Consider the following 21794-nt stretch of genomic DNA (forward strand, 5'->3'; position numbering starts at 1 on the left):
ACGGTACGACTTGGTTAGCTCCAAGAAAAAGACTTACACTTTTCTAAAAGGCATCGTTCCTCTTGTGTAACAGGATAATGTGGGCGGCGGTGTTCATTTTACATCAAATGATCCGTACAGTCTGTCTGTACTCTTCCAAAAAACAGCACTTATGCTTCAGCATAAAGTGATATTGCCATGCACATACATCCGAAAGTGAGAATCAATCCTATAACCTATAGAAATAAAAAAGCAGTAACACATGGTGAACCAGCTTGGGCTTTGTTCTGAGAATGATAGTTTGAACTTACTATTCAACCGAATGAATGAAATTCAGAATGTGGTGATAAAAATTAACATTTCTAACATCATTTCTATTTTTGTGAAATTCTTTATCACGTAATAATATGCCACTGCTCTTATTCTTTCAATCTTCATTTAAAGCAAGTACCTTATTACTTTTCGCCTTCGATAAAGGCTTAGAGGGCACTTGCCCAAAGCCAACCTCAGGTGGTGTTTAGTGCATAGGCAGATATTTTATTAATACCCTGTCGACCCTGTAAGGATACAAGTTCAAGTTTATGAAAATATTGTATTGTCATAATTGTATATCATAATATGTATAACGGAACGGAAACGTATATCAAATAACAAGACAAAATACTATCAAACGATTTATTATAAAAAATAATACATATAGTATGTACAATTAACAATATACTCTTCCTATCAATAATATTCTGGACATATAAGAGGCTTGCACGTAACAATCATTCTTACATACTTACATACAAATAAAGAACTACTTTTTCCTTTACTGGACCTGTGAAAATGTATTGGAACTCAAGAATCCAGTCTATGGTGAAACCTTGTAACTCATCAAATTTCATGATTATAGACCAATGTGGACTGGACCCAGTTTTGTCTTTTTATTTACCCATGACGCATCTCTCTAAAGTCCTCACTATATGGGGCATTTTCTTGAAAAGGGACCTAATAGACCTATACTTGTAGATAGAGCCTCTTGATGCTAGACAACCAATGAAAACAGACAGCTTTATTACTTTAGTGTGCGTCACAAGCCACGTCATACACTCATGATTTGTATGTCAAATTGTGTTAGTGTACGTTCTTTGTTTGAAATAGAGGTTAACAGTCAACCTCAATTTTTTTTCGATAGTTTCACAGCTGTCACAGTCTTTCTAGACGTATAAATGATCTATGGTATATACCATTATTCTTAATTTTAACCCTATTATAAATTTATGCATACGTTTCACAATGATTAGGTAGTTACATAGACGAAATACCCATGTGTTCCATTATAACTCTTCAACATCTGTTCCATCATATAGCTTACACGATACCTTCTTTCTCATTCGGGGTAAGAAAGTAAAACACAGCAATGGTCTTATAAATATTGCTACTAAATATAGAGAACTTACTACTAAACTTATTCTGACTAAAGTTTCATTGTGTCGCACGCTGTCACGATCATCGATAGATGATATCGAATAGAATCCATAAACATAGAAAATAGAACGAGGTGCACACAACACAAAGTAGCTTACTATTAAATATAACGACAATTTTAACGCTTGCTTAGATTCTACGTGCTCTATCAAAGCGGGTCTATAAGATTTAAACTTGCGAAATAATATTATCCCAGTAGCAGACATCAGCAAAGTCGGTAAGTAAAAATTGAACAGAGCAAGCATTGAATATAATATATCCACTCTATGATCTGTATCGACTAATGTGCAGACTATAGTGTTGTGGTCTAGACGCAATGTGGTCGATAAAGTAAACTCGGGAATACTGAGGGACGCGCTGAGAATCCATACGAAAACGGAAGGCGGTACGACGGAGACTGTGTCTACAGTTCGATAATCTACGAGCACTGTACGAGGTTGTGATGAGGCTTCATGTTCCACCAGGCTATGTGATGATCTAGTTTCCTCTTCGTCGCTGCTGATGCGTTTTAATCTTTGGGCAGTGACTTTTTCTTGTAGGTTTATGGTTGCCAGCGTATGCAATGCTATTGTAGCGACAAGATACAGCGACGCAGTTGAAGAAAGTACGCTTGTACCTCTAAACGCTATGCAACTGGCTCTTCCAAAAGTCCATGTTCTATTGTTATATGACCACAGCTCGAAGGCAATTGATACGCACAATAGTAGAGAATCTATTACAGTCAGCTGGGCGATTATGGAATATATTCCTGGAACAAAATATTCATTTTCAAACAATTATTTAAATACAGAGATTATTTTGTTATATTTTATAGAAAATCTCACTAAAATTGAATTAAAAATAGTGTTAAAAAAATGATGTATCCATATTTATAAAAATTTTATGAACAGATATGAGTAGAAGGGTTATTTTGATAATATCCTGAAAAGCACCCCACGCTTTTTTTACAATAAAATCATTTTTAATTCAAATTTTGTAAGATTTATTTTCTATAGTTTAATGGGATTTTGTAATAAAGTGTATTTTTTTAGTTTTTTTAAACAATTTTTTTGTTATATTGAATTGTCATCGGTCCTTAATAAGTATGCCAAATTTCGAGTTAGTCCGACGTTTTGGAGGGGGTCAAAATCATGTATAAAGATTCTGTTACATACTAACTAACATACGTATGAAGCGAATAAAAGTGTATTAAAAAGAAATTATTAACGGCATACTTTTAGCTTCATCATAATTTTTATCGTAATATAAAATACAAATTATACATTTCATACAAATTCACCTAACCGATTTGTATAAATACGAGTACGTTAGAAAGCATTCTTATTTTGAATACTTTTTACCCGACAGCATGACACAAAGGAGGATAATGTGAACATACAATATAAAATTAAAGACTGTACATACAATACAAAGACTTATTAATTTTAAGTCTGTTATGTTATGTACTATGTTTGCCGATTTTGGCGATTCTTACATCAATTGAATTGTCTAATAGGTACTTTATTATGATAAAGTACCTATTAGACAATTCAGATTTATGATCGGTTCCATATGTTTAAGTCACTCTTAATAGTGTGTGACTATAATTTAATAATAGTTCAGTACTTCCCTTGCCCCAGTTACAGATAGACACCTTGAACTAAGAAACAGTTCAATAGGGTCTTTGGAGTGCCAAACCGAATTCCGAAAAAAGCAAAACTTATAATTTAAAAAAAAAAACACAACTACACACTTAAAACAGATATACTTACATCCAATTCATTGAACGCATAACCTAGTTATTTAGATACCTAGTGTCAATCTTATATATAAAGTCCTCGTGTCCCGGTGTTTGTTAGCAAACCCTTCCGAAACGGCTAAACCAATTTGTTTAAAAGTTTGTGTGTATATCGGGTAGGTCTAAGAATCGGCCAACATCTATTTTTAATATAAAGGTCACCCTACCCCAAAATTTTTAATTTTTTTGTAACAATTTTTTATATTTTTATTTTATTATGATTCAGCATTGAAAAATACATACAAATTTAAATTTTGGCCCTTCTACGATCTACAACTATTTTTGTATCACGATTTTTATATTATTCTGTTCCATCCACCAAACCGATATAGGGTTGCAAGATGGCAATCGAATACAATAAGTCTGTGAGTCGGTTGCATGTACTACTTCTTAACAATTATTACAATTAAGGGCTGTTGTCTTGTAAATTTTTTGAAGTGAAATCTTTTTAGCCGCTGTGGGCTCTTTTTGGTATAAGAAACTCTTATGGGTTCGCGTCACCGACATACTCACGAGTGGCGCACGCTATAAATAAATAATTAAAAAAATAAATAGATATCGTTACACACTTTTTGGATGGGTGAAAAATCGTGAGTTCGCGCCACCGAAATGTTTATAGCAGTATATCTGTAGCAATACAGCTGACGTATTTTGTAATATCTCGTGAAATTGAATGGATTCAGTGAAAAGTTGAATGTGAATATACTGTGTATGGTTGATATAGTTTTTCCTTTATTAAAAATAAGTTTAAAAAATAATTTGAAATTAATAATTTTATAAAATATAATGAAATTTCAAATTTTAATACTAAAACTTCAAAGTTTTCACTTCTATCGGTAGTTTCTACAAGTGTCATTTTTTATCATGTTCTGAAACACACCTTCAATAATAATAAGTTCTATTACTAAGATTTTTCGAACTTTTTTACACACACAAGGAGCCACACGAGAAGTTAAAGGGGTTATTAAGTAAAATGACAGTAAAGTTTGGTTAAGTGCGAGATGATCTCATGACTTCGAGAGTCTTGAAATTACATCGATAAAATATCCTGTCTAACTAATCTGTGTGTGTCAAATTTCATTGAGATCCATTCAGCCGTTTGGGCTTGATTGAGTAACAAACATCTAAAACATACAAAACTTAACAACAAATAATTATGTAGAGCTAATAAAAAATTAAGGCTCTTTTATTATTAGATACTATGAACTGTATCTCATTATCGCCCGCATTGCAAAGGCATATCATTTTCAGGTATTCAAGTAAACTGCTGTAACTGTCTGTACATAACGGTGTATAAAAACAACCGAGAATAAAGACAACATAACGAATATATTTGAATAATGATAACAGTAACTCATTAAGTTCCCAAATAATGTTATAGCGAAAGGATATATTTAAGTCAACAATCATTATGAGTGCCGAAGTGAGCTATCCTGGCGCCCTAATAGGCGAGTCACTGGAACAACCGACAACGCCCTATTATGACAGCTTGTAAGGAAATAAAACAATAATATTTTATACAGTTAACTAACATAACAGCAAACTTACTCAGTCATTTTAATTAAAAAATTAGCAATTTTAAAAAATACCAGCAAACTTTTAGTTGGGCACATTTTAGGCATTATATTTTTAATTTAACTTTTTTTTTGGTGAGCGTAATAGTGAGATAAGTCTTTGTTAAGCGACGGTTTGATTAGTTTAAATTTAGATAAACAATCCTTATTAATGGCCATAGACACAGGAAGAGTAGGTAAGGAACCTTTGAAAAACTAATTTATGAAGATGGTATCGTGAACTACATTGTTGTGTTTATTCTAACGGAACTAAGGAATAGCCCGGTTATCCTCAGTTTTCCTGGACTCCTCATCCAATAACCCTAAGACCATACCTAATATTGTATTAGCTTATAAGTTTAATCCCCCAACTTTTAGAAATAAGTTTTTTGATACCTACATAATATAAGGTCTAAATTATTAATTGATTTATTAATTAGATAGTAAGCTTTATATAAATTTTTGATAGTAAATAAAGAAACTTTTAATTTGAAAACAAAAAATTTAACGGAACTCTCAGTGCGCGAGTCAGATCGCTACTTGTCTTTTTAAGATTTTGACTTTTTAATTAAATATAAACCGAGAGTGCGTCCCATGTTAAACAAAGGAAGAATGTAAATCATTTAAAATTACCGTTAGTTGCTCTCCTTAGCACTGCAGCAAAGAGCACGCAATTGGCGAAGAATCCAGCGCCGGCGATACACGCAATAAATACCGCAAGGACGAGAGGCGGCAACACTGGCTCGGTGGCGGGAATCGCCGGATCCAACTCAGCTGTCATGGCGTCGCGACTCGCGTGCGTCCTCGTTGCCCCGTCGCGTCGCTCGACCGCCGTCGGGAACGCACTGGGATCAATGACTGACCGCGTATGTTTGCGTTACTCGTCTTCCCTCGACGTTTTTTTGCCACAATATGAGTCACCAATGAACATGTGCTCATAACATTGGAATAATACAATTTTATTGTCCTGGTTGCTTACACTTGTTGAACGGCAGACGACTTACACAAAATTAATCCAATAACTAGCTTGATGTTTCAAATTTATTGCAAAAATAAGTCCTGAGCAGGTATTGTTATAATTTCGTATGCTGCCTGCGCGCTGTTCCGGATGTTGCGAACTGTAAGCGACTCTTGGCCGGAACATCCGTTCCGTAGAATTGGATTCTAGAAAATATTTAAAATGCAGATATATCTATAGGTGAAAGAAGAATATTGAAAAATAAATAATAAGAAATAATGGAGTTTCTGGCCAAATGGCTTGAAACTCATTGGCCACACTTTAAAATCAATATTGACAGTTTTATCATTCTACAAATTATTTTAATCAGGTACAACCAATGTGAAGCGATGCAACAAAAATACTCAAACGTCACGACTTACACGAGTAATTAAAAAAAAGGTAGTTTATCATCATTTCGAAAATATGTTTTAAGCATCCAGCCAGCACATGCAGCGCTTGTTCAATAGGATGTCCATGAACATGACGAGCGTGGACCAACCATCACATCCTCGACCATATTCTATTGTCATTATTTTGGAAAGTCATTATTTTATTTTATTAAGGAAGCTAACAGCCACAATCACAATACAGTTAACAGATGTGAATTAACATTAGGCCAATTAAAAGTTACCACATATGAAAAAAAAGTATGTGTGTATTTATGTATGCACGCAAGAAGTATTACTTCATTGGCGTAACAAAGCAAAAATCCTTAAAATTATTTATTCCTCCTGCTATTCTACGTTTGTAGAAAAAACAATATTGTTAGATGGCTTTAACAATTAATTATTAAATAACGAATAGGGCTGTATGGGCTTGAACCCTTTGTCTGTCCTAATAATGGACGAAGAAATCACAAAAAAAAAACCAATGTCGCAAACGTTAGAATATCTTAGGAACCAACTTCACCCTGTTACTTTTGTGTTACAGTGATGCACGCGCATCTTAAAATTTCACTCTTATAATTTTTTCATAAAGCGCCTAAAGAAGTATAACTTAATAAAATATTTCTAACTATGTAAAAGTATATCTTATCTAAGTTTTACAATAATTAAGTTTAATCTAGCGGTAACCACGGACGAGTAAAATAAGAAGGCCTCCGTGTCACCTTAAATAACATTGAGGCATCAAAACAAGCCGGTAAACGTGTAAATAGCCCCACGTATACACTTACACTAATACAAGCCGATCGGCCGCCATTATGAGATTTGCCATCGTCTGTGACAGATCAGTTTGCGACGCAATAAAATATTTTAAAAATACCGTCGTGCGTTGTGGAAAAGTGTAAAAACAATACTATAAAAGTATTTGTAGATATATGATTATTTTAGGGAGAAAAAATTGTGTATCTGGTATACCCCGTAACCGCACACACACTAGCATAAAGGTGCTTCACTTGCTAATATCACGGCACGGAGTCGTTCTTTTTTTACTAGTCCGTGGCGGTAACATATTATATCTAATAATTACTAAGTGCACACCTAGTACTCTTTATGTTACCAGCAAATAATAAATCAATTATAATGTTGTCACTATTGTACAAAATATTGAGCTTAAGAGCTTTTAAATAAAAAACTATTTTATCGATACTGCGTTTGGTGGTAAGGGATATGAATCAGAGGCGGTTTTCACACGTGCGGAGTAGAGCTCTAAGCTCTACGGTGAATTAAATTCAACAATTGAGGGTTAGGTTATTGAACAATTATAATTATTATTATCATTACAAGGGCCATGTTACCGTTCAGTCATTTATTGTTATTAAAAAGAACACAGGAACCTTAGATTAAGGATTGGTCTCCGCTGCGCTCCTACTACTAGATACCGCAGGGGTAGTCGCAAAGTGCAGCAACGTCAACAATGTGTGACGTTGACGTGCCACATGTTATGTTTGCTGTGCTAATAATAGAAACTAAAATGCCTGGTTGGGTAGTAAAACTTTGTAAAAATATACTACATGAAATAAGAAAGACACTGGGATCACATAATATGTGATATATATGATATTATCATCAGTAAGTATTTTATATTTTAGTAGCTGACCCAGAAAACGTTGTATTGCCGATATTAAAATCGCGATACAAAAGTAACTGTTGATCGTAGATGGGTGAAAATTTGAAGTTCTATGTGTTTTTTAATGCTGACTCATAATCAAATAAATTGAAAAAAAAAAAATGGCGTGGACCACCCTTAACATTTAGGGGGATGAAAAATAGATGTTGTCCGATTGTCAGACCTACCCAATATGCACTCAAAATTTCATGTGGATCGGTCAAGCCGTTTCGAAGGAGTTTCATACACAAGTATCTAATGGTTGCCGTAATAAAAAAAAAACTATTGTTCTTAGGTAGTGCGCTATCTAGTTGGAGCAGCGGAGACCAATTCCTTAAACTTAATCCAAGACTGGAACATTAACAATCCTAAATATATTGCATGAAATCTAAAATTTAATCAATAGGTAATTATTTCTCCAATTAGACGATATAACTGCACCTGTTTTGTGACGAGGTAATGAAGCCACAAAAATGTGTATGGGGTTGCGAACCCCATTCATTATTCAGGTGTCCCAAAGTTATGGGACATGAAGGGAAAGTACCTTAAATATCGTAGATAGGGTATTTACTGAAAGAAGACTTTATGTTATTTTTAAAAGTTACTACTTAATTTTACATTTAAGTCGGTTCGATTCCCAGACGAGGCAAGTTATTTTTAGAAAATCTTTGAATGCAGAATTACTATTTTTTTAAAATAACATAAAGTCTTCTTTCAGTAAAATACCCTATCTACGATATTTAAGGTACTTTCCCTTCATATCCCATAACTTTGGGACATCCTGTATAAATTGATGCAACATATCCCCAACAAACAGAAATATAATATCAAGTTCAAATATCTGATGTCATCTAGTGCTTCAACTCTGGACTGTATGAAATCGTTATGATTATTCGTCTATCATCACGTAGTTCGTTTTGTCTGAGTTTGGCAAATTGCCACGTGTGGCACACCCGAGCTTATTTAGCGATTCTGTACTATTATATATTCTAAATACAATTTTAAGCGCTTACTAGCTAGTTTCAAATATATATATATATATATATATATATATATATATATATATATATATATATATATATATATATATATATATTGAAACTAGCTATATTTATAAACTAGAAACTAGCTTTATTTATTTATTTATTTATTTAAGATGTACCAACAATAACTCAACTTAACATTAACAATTGATTTGCACTTACATACTAATTCTAGGTTGGTTATTCTAATTAGGTACATTCAGCATTTTAATTATGAAAAGATTAAGTAACTTAGTAATAAATCTTAAATCTAGAAACTATAAAATGTAATTAATTATAAAGTGGTAAGTGTGGAATTACAAAAAATAAAAGTAAGAATAATAAGTCATTAACAATCTAATACAATATATTATTGATTATTGGTCGTTATTTTTTCTAAAACTTTATTTCTAAATGACTTAAACGTGTCGTGAAAAATGTCAACGTCATGATCGTTGATATCATTGAATGTTGTAGATATTCTATTATAAGGACCGTATTGTTTCACATTCGTTCTAGAGTAATTATTTGAAAATATTTTATTAATCGGTTGTCTTGGTAATCTTGGAATGGAGAAATTTAAGTTAGATATTATGTTAGGTTCTATGGATCCGTGTATAATTTTAAAAAGGTCCAGAATAGTTGTTTAAAAGTATCAGGAAAAGAAAGCATTCCTGAAAAGGGGTTCACTAAGGGGTGGATATATAAATTGGTTTTAATGGTATTAATATTGATTTACAAGCTACTAAAATAATCTATGACACGTTAAATAACTTTAATTAATGGTTCTACTTGTGAGTACGCGGATCTCTACTATTAATTGATTATATCGGTTAAAATGATTACTCGGACCGGTCCTGGAGGTCTACTCGCAAAATCGACAACGATACATTCGGAACGATACGATAATACTCCGAATATATCGCAACTATCCTACTCTAACAAATGTTCGAATTCCTTATCGTTTATCGTTACCATAGACTAATATTTTGATTTTTTTACGATGTTAGTGTGAATGAAATATGTTCAAACCTAAACATTATCTGTGCTATGTCGCTGTTAAGTGTCAAAAGTCAAAACATAGTTTAGGCGCTAAGGACCATGCCAGACTCTGCACCACCAATTTGGTATCATTTACACATAATGTAAATGTTACAAAAATATGTAATGAATATGATATGACCATTTAAATTTGAATAAATAATACAAAACTTGCGGATAATAAAATGTAAAACAAAAGTAACTCAACCCTTCTCGTCGACTTCCTATTTCTCAGGCGGCCATTTGCATTATTTCTACGCATAAACGATCAACAAAATGACTTAAATGACTTAGTAGTAACAAAATCCTGTCGAATAGTAAATCACATATAATTATGTCAATAATATTTATTAAGTATGTATATTGTATGGCAAATATATCTATACAACTTGAAACGATAATAGCATCGACAGCCTAGAAGGTGTCGTTTAGATTATCGTAAAAGTGACGTTTGATTATTAGTGAAATTCGAATATTCGTCTCTGACATTTTCAACTAAGAGTAAGGTTACGACCGATAATATCGAATAATGTTTCGTTCGTTCAATCATCGTTTCGACATTGATTACGATGTAACTAAGAGTAGGATTCGACACGATTAATGCGACGATTTATCGAATATCGGTTTTAGGAGTAGGCCCCCTGTAATGGTTATAGACGAATGGTTAATGTAACTAGGACCAGCCCGATCAATGGTAACACGCGTACTGCCTTACTGAAGGCACGTGGTTATAAGAAATTATTTTTATCTACTAAACAATATTTGTAATATAATGCTGTTCGATGTATTTACTTCGAGCAATTTCCATCTCAAACATAGGCCAGAATTCATTTGATTTAAAAATACCTTTTAAAAACATGATTGAAATAATAATAATTATCTTCAGTATCGTTTACCTCTTAGATGGAATAACTTTTTTATGACAATAAGGGACGAGACGCGCAGGACAGTCAACTGGTGGTAATTGATAAGCCCTGCCCATTACAATGCAGTGCCGCTCATCACCTTCAGACATAAGAAGTGAAGTCTCATTTTCCCAATAATTTCACTAGCTATGTCGCCCTTCAGATGGAAACACAAAAATGCTTACACATTACTGCTTCACAGCAGAAAAAGGCACCATTGTAGTACCCATAATCTAGCCGGCATCCTGTGCAAAGAAGCCTCCCACTGGTATATGCCCAAGGTCGCCTCTTACGACACCCTGGGACTTCCCTTTTCTTTTAATGCCCCGGTATATATATCGACGAAAGTCATGTTTTTAAAATAATCTGCAAGCCAAGTTCCATAATTCTTTTTTTGTTTTTAAGTCACTTTAATAAAAAAAAACACAAAAAAATAATGTAATAATATCGTTTTTCCTCTCACCTTTTTAAATTTGGACCCATAATTATTGTTAGTTTGTTTTAAAGAACTTCCACAGCTCGATTGCCTTTATTTTTGCAAAGTTGTTAAGTATTAAAGTAGTAAAAGGGTATTAGTAGTTGGTAGTTGAGAAATAACATAACACGAAAGCGAGTTGTAGTATTTTCTTTAATTAACGTGATTGTTTTTGTTACAAATTTAAATTAATTAATTAATCCCACTAGGTGCAATCATCATATGATGAATATGGATGTTTATATGTATTTATGTATGTTTAAGTAAGTATATTGTATTAAATATATCGTTGTCTTGTACCCATAGTACAGGCTATGCCTAGTTTGGTGCAAGGTAATTTGTGTAAAAGTGTGTCAATATTATTATTATAAATAAAAAACCTTCCCCTGAAAACGTGACCTGGAATGGTCATGAAACGTCGGGTAAACTAAAATAGTAATAATAATGTAACTTTTACCAAAAATCTAATGTAAAAACACAGTTACAATTTTAAACACAAATTTAACACGCGTTTTAATCCTTTAAATAGTGTTTAATATAAGCGATTTACTATAAGAGAGGAAATCGGACCTGCACAAAAAGACTATAATAATAATAAATCTTTATTTGTTGGAAAAACAAACAAAATTTTCATTAAAATTACCCTCGAACCGCAAACTAGGATAGCCCGTGATGTGTGGGTCAGTCTCTTCCCAGTTGTGCAATGTAAAATGTCAAAGAAAACGACCATCAACATATTTTAAGGTGACTGACTAACAATGGTGGTTATGCAACTAATGATGACAACAATTACTATTTTATATATAATTCTGGGTGTGTTTTGTGTGCGTCAGTGTGTGTGTGTGTGTTTTTTTTTCTGAGGGGAAAATTACTTTTACGCATAGGATCGTGGTCGTATTGAACTCGTATGTCGGGCTCGGTTCCAAGACCAATACCGACTAAATACCGTCTCTTCTTCTATCTCCCTAGTCCCCATGGACTCGCCGCATTTTTTATGGCATGGGGGGAGAATCTAGCTTTTGATATCTCCAACTAAATAAACTACAGTTTTACTGCAGTGGCTTTTCTTGCCCTCTCTAACCTACACAAATCATTGTGTGTGTGTGTGTGTTTGTGGGTGTTTGTTGTGTGAATATGTGTTTAGCTTTTTATTTATCAATATAAGTAGACATTAAGGAATAAGATTCTCAGTAGCCTCGTTTTTAGTTTGTTTAACATGTTCTTGAGTGTATAACTAAGTTCATATTATATTAGAAAAACATCATAGCCTCATTTTCGTATAGACTCATCAGAGTAAAAGCTAGTTGTCATGCATATCTATTGTCTTAATGATAATATCTTTCGATATTGTTCGCCTTCGTCGCGGCATCCTGCGACAGTCGGAAGTCAGAGAATGTGCAATCTTGTTTAACTTAGATAATTTATACGTCTAGATAGAGCCTTTTGGTTCTAGACAACCGATGAAAACAGGCTTGGTTTATATTCAACTTTTCAATTAATAAAATATGATTCAAAATCACTTATTGAATGTCAAAAACCACCCATTCAAAATAGAATGCCTCAGACCTAAGAAGAAATGCGCAACAAACTCATCTGGCTTTTTTTTCCATAAAAATATGGATTACAATGTAATATGATACAATAAATAATTATAATTAAAGAGGCAGAGGGTGATCACCTCATTCCCAGTCTGTGGTATCCTTTCCCACACAAACTTTTAAATTTCGTAACACATTTGTTTTTTACATTTTCTGGGATTATATTGTAGAAGCATATACATCGCCCAATAAAAGACTTATTAACTCGACTTAACCGAGTAGTAGGCAAAACAACAAGTTTATGCCTCTTCCTTTGTTAACATTATGGTTATGACCACGTTATGACAGTTGCTAGCAAATTCGTTAATGTGCTTATGTACATATATAACATTATCAAGAACTATTAAATTTCTTTTAATGATTCTTGATGATTCTGTTAAAATCAGCTCAGCTCATTCACTCACACAATCATCATCACCCACAAAATAATGTGCTCTAGTGCATCTAGATTATAGCACTTAATAAAATAGCTAAAATTGTATTGCTGTCGACATGACGTTTGTTGATGGTGCAGCGTTTAAGTAGGTATACTTAGAAATCTCTCTATATTATCGTGCGGAGTATTAAAGATTGACACACAAACCTAGTTTTAATACTTACTATCTCCCTAGTCCCCATGGACTCGCCGCATTTTTTATGGCATGGGGGGAGAATCTAGCTTTTGATATCTCCAACTAAATAAACTACAGTTTTACTGCAGTGGCTTTTCTTGCCCTCTCTAACCTACACAAATCATTGTGTGTGTGTGTGTGTTTGTGGGTGTTTGTTGTGTGAATATGTGTTTAGCTTTTTATTTATCAATATAAGTAGACATTAAGGAATAAGATTCTCAGTAGCCTCGTTTTTAGTTTGTTTAACATGTTCTTGAGTGTATAACTAAGTTCATATTATATTAGAAAAACATCATAGCCTCATTTTCGTATAGACTCATCAGAGTAAAAGCTAGTTGTCATGCATATCTATTGTCTCAATGATAATATCTGTCGATATTGTTCGCCTTCGTCGCGGCATCCTGCGACAGTCGGAAGTCAGAGAATGTGCAATCTTGTTTAACTTAGATAATTTATACGTCTAGATAGAGCCTTTTGGTTCTAGACAACCGATGAAAACAGGCTTGGTTTATATTCAACTTTTCAATTAATAAAATATGATTCAAAATCACTTATTGAATGTCAAAAACCACCCATTCAAAATAGAATGCCTCAGACCTAAGAAGAAATGCGCAACAAACTCATCTGGCTTTTTTTTCCATAAAAATATGGATTACAATGTAATATGATACAATAAATAATTATAATTAAAGAGGCAGAGGGTGATCACCTCATTCCCAGTCTGTGGTATCCTTTCCCACACAAACTTTTAAATTTCGTAACACATTTGTTTTTTACATTTTCTGGGATTATATTGTAGAAGCATATACATCGCCCAATAAAAGACTTATTAACTCGACTTAACCGAGTAGTAGGCAAAACAACAAGTTTATGCCTCTTCCTGGTGTTAACATTATGGTTATGACCACGTTATGACAGTTGCTAGCAAATTCGTTAATGTGCTTATGTACATATATAACATTATCAAGAACTATTAAATTTCTTTTAATGATTCTTGATGATTCTGTTAAAAATCAGCTCAGCTCATTCACTCACACAATCATCATCACCCACAAAATAATGTGCTCTAGTGCATCTAGATTATAGCACTTAATAAAATAGCTAAAATTGTATTGCTGTCGACATGACGTTTGTTGATGGTGCAGCGTTTAAGTAGGTATACTTAGAAATCTCTCTATATTATCGTGCGGAGTATTAAAGATTGACACACAAACCTAGTTTTAATACTTACCTAGGTATAAGTACTTGGAACTACTAACCTACAGCTTGTTTACCTAACCAACTTACGTATACTATAATAAAGTATTAAAATATAAAATACTTTTTACAGTAATCACATCTATAACGCGGTAACCTTATAATGCATTTTCATATTACGCGATGTCCGTCGCCTCTATAACACGGCCAGTGTTCAATATAACGCGGGAATTTCCCACATACATATTCTGTACTGTGAAATATATAATGCTTTGTTCAGTTCATAATTATAAGCTTTGCGTACCTTCGTACTTGTGTTATTGCAAAATTAAATTATTTTATTAAATTTGTGTATTTTTAATACACAAATTTAATAAAATAATAAAACTAGGCAAACAATTGGAAATACTTGTTACGAATTGTGATTATGTATTAGTATTATATATATATATATCCTTTAAAGTTAAAGTTATTATATATTTTATTTTATGAAATGCTCACATTATGTCGCTATTTATTTCCGGTATGTGTGGATTGATGCATCTACTATACTCAATAACTCTTGTGTTTATAAGTATTAATTTACTTTTTTTTCTTTTTTTGACTTACTCGTGTAAACCTTTCAGTTTTTGACATTTGAGTATTTTTGTTGCGTCATTTTTCATACATTGTAATTGAAATGATTTGTAAAACAATAAAAATGTACATCTTAACTTAAAAGAGTGGCAATGAGTTTCTTGCTACTTCTTCTCATTAGCTCAACCCTTTACGAAGTAGCGGTAAATTCAATAAGAAACAATATTTTTATTTTTTTTGACATTCATAAGTGTCATTTCCCTGACCTACATGAATAAAGTGTTTTTGAGTTTGAATTTGAATATTACGAATTATAAGATCCAAAGTACGCGTTATACGGGAATAGGAGACGTATAACTCGTTTTCCGTCTACCGGGTTATAGGGCGGCTTCACTTAATTTTAAAGACAGTTCACAGCGATTGAATGAATGAAGCCTTTATTGCAAGAAAACTAAATAAGTTACATTCTTAACTTATGGCAAAAACTCACCTTGTCGAATGTGCCGCAAAAAACTGTAGATCTGTTGAGATACTGTTACGAAAACCAAACAAATTATGTGAAATGGGGCGACGCCATCTCTAATGACTTTAGATTTGAGTGCGGCGTGTGTCAAGGAGGGCTAACCTCTCCGGACCTCTTTAGCCTTTATGTCAATGATCTGATTGTGGAACTTAGAAATGCCGGAGTTGGCTGTCACATAGGAAAAACGTGCATGAATAATTTTAGCTACGCTGACGATATGGTGCTTCTGATTGGGGGAATCAGAGGCCTCAGGAAACTGTTGGCTATCTGTGAAAAATATGCAGGGCAGCGTGGCCTCAAATATAATGTTAAAAAAACACAAACAGAATTCCGATGGTCTTTTTTGACGGTGTATCCATAGATAGAGTGGACCGTTTCAGGTACTTGGGGCATATTCTTACTGAGAATTTGTGTGATAATGAAGATATAGAACGCGAGATAGGGCTCTGGCTGTTCGCTGCAATATGCTCGCACGCCGGTTTGCACGGTGCAGTCCTGAGACGAAGCTGACACTGTATAGAGCATATTCTCTACGTGTCAGCTTTGGGTCAACTGCACTAAAAGTGCAGTGCACGAAGCAGCATCAGAGTGCAGTATAATAATGTATAATGCATTCTGATGAGACTGCCCAAATAGTGCAGTGCGTCAGGCATGTTTGCCGACGCCAGAGTCCCCGATTATTTCGCAGTGATAAGATCACGAATTGCTGCTTTTTGGCCTTGCATTCGCGAATCCAAAAACTGAATTCTCAGTGTATGCTCTAAGCACCCAGAGAATCCTATACTCCAATACTGGCTTTCGGTGCAACGTAACAGTACCCGGAAATAGTTATATACATTACTCTTAGCTATAATATTAGCTATAAGTACATTACTCTTTGTACGAGTACGAACCCCCCTTTTGGGGTAATTTTAGTTTTAAGTTATTTTATTATTTGGTGGAACTCTGGGGCTCGGCAGCTAAAACCAATATAAATATAGTGCAAAGAGCCCAAAATAAATTGATAAAGGTACTTATTAAATGGAGAGGTGGTAAAACCAGTGGAATCTGCTATATTTCTTGGCCTTACTCTTGATTCCAAATTGCAGTGGGGCCCCCATATTGAAGGATTGGCGAATAGGCTTAGTTCTGCAGCATATGCGGTTAAGAAAATCAGACGGTTAACTGACATAGATACGGCGAGATTAGTATACTTTAGTTATTTTCATAGTATTATGTCGTATGGTATATTGTTATGGGGCAGTGCGGCCGATATAAATACTATCTTTGTGCTGCAGAAGAGGGTTATTCGCGCGATTTATAACCTAGGTCCTAAAGAATCATTAAGAGAAAAATTTAAAGAAATAAACATTTTGACTGTTGCTTCTCAATACATTTTTGATAATGTTTTGTATGTTCATAAGCACATTGAAGAATTTTCTAGAAACTGTGACATTCATAATGTTAACACGAGGAACAAACATAAACTTGTTATGCCTACTACTCGGTTGGGTCGAGTTAGTAAGTCTTTTGTTGGGCGATGCTTTTATCCTATCCTATGATCCCAGAAAATGTACAAAACAAATGTGTTACGAAATTTAAAAGAATTGTTAAAAAACGTTTGTGTGGGAAAGGTTATTATAGCATAAACGATTTTCTTAATGACACCACGGACTGGGATTAAAGCGAACACCCTCAGGCTCTTTAATTATTAATGTTTATTGTACAATATTACATTGTAATCCATATTTTATAGAAAAAAAAAAGCCCGCTGAGTTTCTTGCGCCCATTCTTCTCAGGTCTGAGGCAGTCTCTTTTGAATGGGTGGTAGATTTTGACGTTCAATAAGTGATTATAAATCCTATTTTGAATAAAAATATTTGAATTTGAATTTGAACTATTTAATAATAATTATTTAACGTCAACTGAAAAACTTTACAAAAAAATAAAATTACTAAATGTTACTCAAACATATATTTATACATACACAAATAAGCTTCACTAAAAAACTACAAGTTCAAAAAATTATTTTATGAAATGCAAATAATTCAATATGTCGAGCACCAAGAACTAATTACGGTAAGAAATATATTATGTACGAAGGCTATTCAACTATATAATAAGCTCCCCAGTGACATAAAAAATACACAATCTTTACAAACACATATAAAACTCCTAAAACATAACATATTGAACAATTATCAAAATAATAAATAATTAACTATTTTCCACTATATAAGATGTCAACCTACATATATTATTAATTAATATGTGTACAATACTATAATACTAATAACAACATTATAATATAACTATACTAATTACACACGCAACTATAAAAATAAATTAAAAACTTATGGAAATATACATATATATTTACTATACATATCTACTTTAAATGCTATCCCTACTCTTCTACATGACATAAAATACACGTATTTAGTGTTATACAAAAGAAAAAAATTAATATTAAATAAAACTATATCAAACGATACTTACCCCGACGTGCCATGACGTATCTAGTAGCTCTTAATCATGTGTTGATCATAATGTTTAGGCGGTTTTTTCATTTCTACTCACTTTGTTTTGTATAGACTCGCAGTACTACGAATAAGATACCTACTGTTTATATTGTTTTCATGTGTAAGTGAATATGTTCTGAGGGCCTACCATCAACTTTTAGTACCCAAACTGAATCACTAAAATTCGTACCATGAAGTGCCTTTCACTGAATGGCGTTTGGATCGCTTATGAAGAATGAGCAAAATAAAATTGCGTTTCGAAACCTAAAATGATATGATTTTAGCGGTTTTTTTGCGTATAAAATACTAAAAATACATTTTAAAATTGCGCAATTGCGTCAAATTATAAACCATTTTTATACTTAGCCCTTTTGTATACTTATTAAATAATAGTAATATAAATAAATATAGTTCTTTGAATTACAAATAAATGTTTGCTTATGTGTTTTTGTAAAAATAACGAGTTATAAACGCACCTCCATTGATGTTTGATTTGACAGGACCACAGAGTACATTTTTTTTAATTCGTTCTTGCGAACAGGCTATAGCCCGGGCCTCTGCCTCGTCTTTAGTACTTTCATTATTAGTATTTATTTTCAGTATTTTGTTTAAAAAAAGTCCAATAAAGTATTCTCATCTCATCTTTACACAATTAAATTTTTCTTTTCTATGATTTCACTATTTTTTAAAAGTTATTAACACCACGATTCACTTTCCTCTAAGGAAGTAGCAACTTTTTCGAATCGGTCACTTTGACAAATAAGCTATCCAGTTTAGGTTGAAATAACACCTCATGGTACGAATGAATGAATGAACTAAATCAGTTTGCGATTCAGTTGATAATCAGTTGATTTGACGTCAACCTAAAATAGATAGCTCTAATCACGTTGTGGTACGAAATAGCAAATCAGTTCATTTTAGGTTGTCAATTGAATCGCAATAAGAGTTCATGGTAGGCCCGCTGTTCTTAATGAGAATAAAGTTCTTTAACCATTACTAAGTACTGCCATGTACTTATAATAATTTTATTGTTACATCTTATTCTATTTTATTCAATTTATTGTAATGTGTTAGAAATACCTGAAATAAATGACATAAGTATTATTATTATACTACAACTTATACTATATGATTATAATTATATTTCACCTATTTCTTAAGTTATTCATAGCTATCTTGGCCTCCTCCAGATCATTGCACATTTTCCTGTCGTAACATGTTCTGCTCATTGTTGGTCCAGCAATCTCTTTGAAATCATCCTCCCATCGTATCGTTTGCCTCCTTCAGCTCTCTATTTCTTTTTCCATATTTTTTTTTATGGAATAGGAGGAAAAACGAGCGTACGGGTCACCTGTTGTTAAGTGATCACCGCCGCCCACAATCTCTTGCAACACCAGAGGAATCACAAGAGTATTTAAGGAAGGTGTACGCGCTGTTTTTGGAGGTACCCATGTCGTATCGTCCCGGAAACACCGCACAAGGAAGTAGTACGTTGAAAACCGCACTGTGGAGGACCACCACACATCCAGATTGTGAGGATGATATCCTAACTTGTGGCGTGTCGTGCGAAGGTAGAATTCGGCGGCAGGAATCAGGTTAAACAGCTCTTCGGAACACTCCCTATGATAAATGCGGTAATGTTTAACTGTTTTTTCCACACTTTACTGCGTTTGTCATTTTTAATTTATATTGCTCTCTTAATTTCAACATACCCAGCGATACAAAGGCACATTAAGTATTGGGAGTGGTTTAGGAAAGAGCCTCATCGGCGCCCCTCTAGCGGCCATATAACATTACTAGCTGCTGCCTGTGACGTCATACGCGTGAATGCAGGGCCGGATTTAGGGGGCTACAGCCCCGGGGCCTGCACAAAAGAGGGGCCCCCTCAATAGAGACTTAGGAAAAAAACCCATATTCAGACTAGTAAACTACTTTTCCTTTGATACTTTTTTTTTCCGCGATTTACCTTTAGCTACAAACACGATCTTATTAAATACTAGTGGACCCAACAGACGTTGTCCTGTACACACGTCTTAAATTTGAAAAATCGGTCCAGCCGTTAGGAGGAGTTCACTAACATACACATGAGCAGGAGAATTATATTATATGGACGGAATTGAGAATCTAGACCAATCTTAAATTCACTGAAACAAACAAAAAATTCATCAAAATCAGTCCAGCCGTTTAGGAGGAAGTTTAATTGTGAATCTAAACCATTCTCGAATCCACCTGAAGACACACACTAATCTCAAATTCACTGGAACACACAAAAATATCATCAAAATTGGTCCAGCCGTTTAGGAGGTAGTCCAATTGTGAATCTAAAGTATCCTCAAATCCCCTTGAACTCACACAAAAAATTTCATCAAAATCGGTCCAGCCGTCTAGGAGGAGTTCAGTGACATACACACGCACACAAGAAATATATATATAAAGATTTACAGAAATCATCGATCTAATGTATTATTTCTTAAAACTGAAAACACAATTTTATGAACGATGCGGGACTCGAAACCGCGACCTCTCGTTCAGTGCGAGCGCTCTTTCCAACTGAGCCAACCGTTCGAGTGACGTATCGTCATAAAATCCTGCATGGTGTGTTCATCTCTCAGGTTATAGCTTCATCTACAGAATCTACTTTACAGTTGATATCCTGCTCAACCCCAATATTTGGATATTAGGAAATTGACTTGAGATGTCGCTCCTGCAAATCTAAATATAAGATGATAAAACTGAAAACAAAATTTTAAATTTTTACGCATCGTTCATAATATTTTGTTTTCAATTTTATTTGTGTAATTAATCCGAGATTTTTAAAGTGATAACCGTGGAACAAAGTGAATTATTTCTTGTTTATTATTATGTACTGGAAAACTTGAGTGAAGAAAAATTGTCCATTTTTTATTTAAAACTAGCTGACCCGACAGACATTGTTCTGTATATAATAAATAAAATAATGTTTTTATATGAATTTGTCAATAATATATCATAACATCAAAAATTACTTCGTAAAATATGCACCCTGTTGTCGTAATGAAATTGTTTCACAGCCGAACTGTCAAACCGTGCGTCAATAAATTCTCTCATAGAAATTCTGTATGGACACATCAAAGGAAAAACAAATTTGTTGTTTTTATTTAATTTAGCAGCATTTTCATATTTATTCACCTTTTAAACCTTCTCTGGACTTCCACAAATAATTCAAGACCAAAATTAGCCAAATCGGTCCAGCCGTTCTCGAGTTTTAGCGAGACTAACGAAAAGCAATTCATTTTTATATATATAGATAAAGATAGATAATTTGGGGTCTAGAAGCCTCCACTCCTTTGTTGCCCCGAGGTCTATAGATCTCTTAATCCGGCATTGCAGGCTATAATACTATGTTTATATCTACTTTCATAATAGCCTTTACGTTGTCCATACATCTTGTTAATAAACATTGGATCTACAAATACAGCCTAAGTTGCTGCAGGTTACGGTAAAGGTATTCGTGAAAGTTTCATGAAAGTCTGTC

At 33.6% G+C, this 21794-nt stretch overlaps 1 protein-coding gene across 1 annotated transcript; it reads right to left on the reverse strand.

Annotated features, from left to right (window-relative positions):
* Window positions 1-640: 640 nt before the first annotated feature.
* Window positions 641-6046, reverse strand: LOC126969360 (5-hydroxytryptamine receptor 1B-like). The gene is made up of 2 exons (XM_050814739.1): window positions 5416-6046; window positions 641-2200 (listed from the first exon to the last, which is right to left on the reverse strand). The coding sequence occupies exons 1-2, from the start codon at window positions 5561-5563 to the stop codon at window positions 1302-1304; spliced, it is 1047 nt and encodes a 348-aa protein (XP_050670696.1). The 5' UTR covers window positions 5564-6046; the 3' UTR covers window positions 641-1301.
* Between the last annotated feature and the right edge of the window lie 15748 nt (window positions 6047-21794).

The sequence above is a fragment of the Leptidea sinapis genome, chromosome 18 (assembly GCF_905404315.1).
Source record: "Leptidea sinapis chromosome 18, ilLepSina1.1, whole genome shotgun sequence".
Lineage (NCBI taxonomy): Eukaryota > Metazoa > Arthropoda > Insecta > Lepidoptera > Pieridae > Leptidea > Leptidea sinapis.